Source organism: Herpailurus yagouaroundi, unplaced genomic scaffold (assembly GCF_014898765.1).
Source record: "Herpailurus yagouaroundi ecotype Mexico unplaced genomic scaffold, PumYag 182, whole genome shotgun sequence".
Lineage (NCBI taxonomy): Eukaryota > Metazoa > Chordata > Mammalia > Carnivora > Felidae > Herpailurus > Herpailurus yagouaroundi.
This window is the reverse complement of record NW_024412413.1, coordinates 4,995,728-4,997,273: the sequence shown is the minus strand read 5'-3', so window position 1 is coordinate 4,997,273 and position 1,546 is coordinate 4,995,728. Positions and strand designations below refer to the sequence as shown.

Genomic DNA, 1,546 nt, shown 5'->3' with positions numbered 1-1,546 from the left:
TCTAGGTACAAAGCTAGCACAGGTCACGAGGAAGCCAAGAGGGTAAGAGGGTGCCCAACAGTGAGGAAGGAAGATCTCATTGTGGAACAGGTCGGGAGAGGCAGGGAGGAAGGTCTTCAAACCAGGGCGATGCCGTTGTACGGACGTCTCTTCTACGGAGCAAAGGGTGTGCGTATGCTGTCTGCGTGGCGGCAGATGCGACCAGGGTGGTGGCCCATTCTTAAAGGTTCCGGGCTCGGGTGGGCAGGGCCGGAGCTGGGCTGGTCCCGTTGGAGGCTGGGTGCACGGGGCAGGGCCCCGTGCCCGTGGCAGCCAGCTGGCGGCACAGCATCTGCCGCTCCCGCACGGCCCGGTTAGAGGCAGAAGTCTTCCGGATTTGGGCGCGCCGCGCGTGCCGCAGTGGAGACTTGTAGGTTCTCCGCAACTCTGCCAGGAATCCCTGATAGTTGTTTCGCAAGGGGCTGTCGGGTTGCATGTGGGGGATCGCCCACTTCTCCGCCTCCCCGGTCAGCCGGGACACAAGGAACGCCACGCGCTCGGCCTCGCCCGGGAAGCGGGAGGCCTGGAAGATCATGAACCTGTCCATTTGCATCAAGAACCCTGCCAGCTGGCCCGGGTCTCCGGAGAAGGGCTCGGGCAGGGAGGTGGGAGGCGTGGTCATCGGTCGGGTCCCGTTGGAGGTAATGGCCGAGATGGGCGGGGTGATCTGCAGGGCCCCCGGAATCCGGGCCCTGGTGCGTAACAAGGTCAGCTCTGCCATCACGCTCTCCAGCATGTTGGTGAGATTGGCCTTCTCTGCCCGCAGGGTGGAGGCCTCCCGCCTCAGCGCAGAGTTGGTGAGGCGCAGGGAGGTCAGGGTGTCGATGACGTCATCCATCTGGGCATTGGTAGACGCGGCAGAGGCTGGGGTTTCAGCTTTTGATGTCTGGGGTTGGACCATGTTGGCCAGAGGGCAGCCAAAGGCCGAGACCGGTGGGCTGGGAGAAGGGGGCACGCGTAGCCCAGAACCTGAGGCCCTGCGATGCTAAAATGGGGGTAGGCCGAGACGGGAATCGGGGAGAGGGCGGGGTGCAACACGCAGGGTGGCCGAAGAGGGCAAACAAGAAGAAGGCAGGGCGGTCGGAGCCCAGAGGACGAGCACGGCGGGCGCCGGGCAGGTGGCGCAGGCCCTGCGGACGCCGATTCCGGAGGCGGCTCCTTTATCGCGGACCTCGCCCGGCCAGCGCGGGCTGCACAGGGGGTTGGACTGTTCTGGGCCCTGAGGGAGGAAAAGATGCTTTAGAAAACGTCTGGGACTGCGTAGACAGGGGCAGAAGGAAAGGGCGCGGCGTGGGGGAGGGGGGCGCCCGGGCCCGAAGCCCCCTCCCCGCGCGGGGCCCGGCGCCCACCGTGGGCAGAACAAAGGGCGGCTGCACCTGCGGCGGCGCGGGGGGCCTGGGACGGGCGGCGGGCGCGTACCTGGGTCTCCCCGGCTTCCTCCGCGGCTCCGTCTGCCGCGCCGGCCGCGACCAAGATGGCCCGATCGGGGGACGCGGGCGGGCCGATG

The 1,546-nt window shown here is 67.3% G+C and overlaps 1 protein-coding gene across 1 annotated transcript; it reads right to left on the bottom strand.

Annotated features, from left to right (window-relative positions):
- On the bottom strand, positions 1 to 1,546 carry RTL6 (retrotransposon Gag like 6). Its single transcript, XM_040490588.1, has 2 exons — positions 1,459 to 1,546; positions 1 to 1,258 (listed from the first exon to the last, which is right to left on the bottom strand). The coding sequence occupies exon 2, from the start codon at positions 938 to 940 to the stop codon at positions 221 to 223; it is 720 nt and encodes a 239-aa protein (XP_040346522.1). The 5' UTR covers positions 941 to 1,258; positions 1,459 to 1,546; the 3' UTR covers positions 1 to 220.

Coding starts and splice junctions, on each gene's coding strand:
- RTL6 (XM_040490588.1), bottom strand. CDS start 940: ATGGTCCAACCCCAGACATCAAAAGCTGAAACCCCAGCCTCTGCCGCG.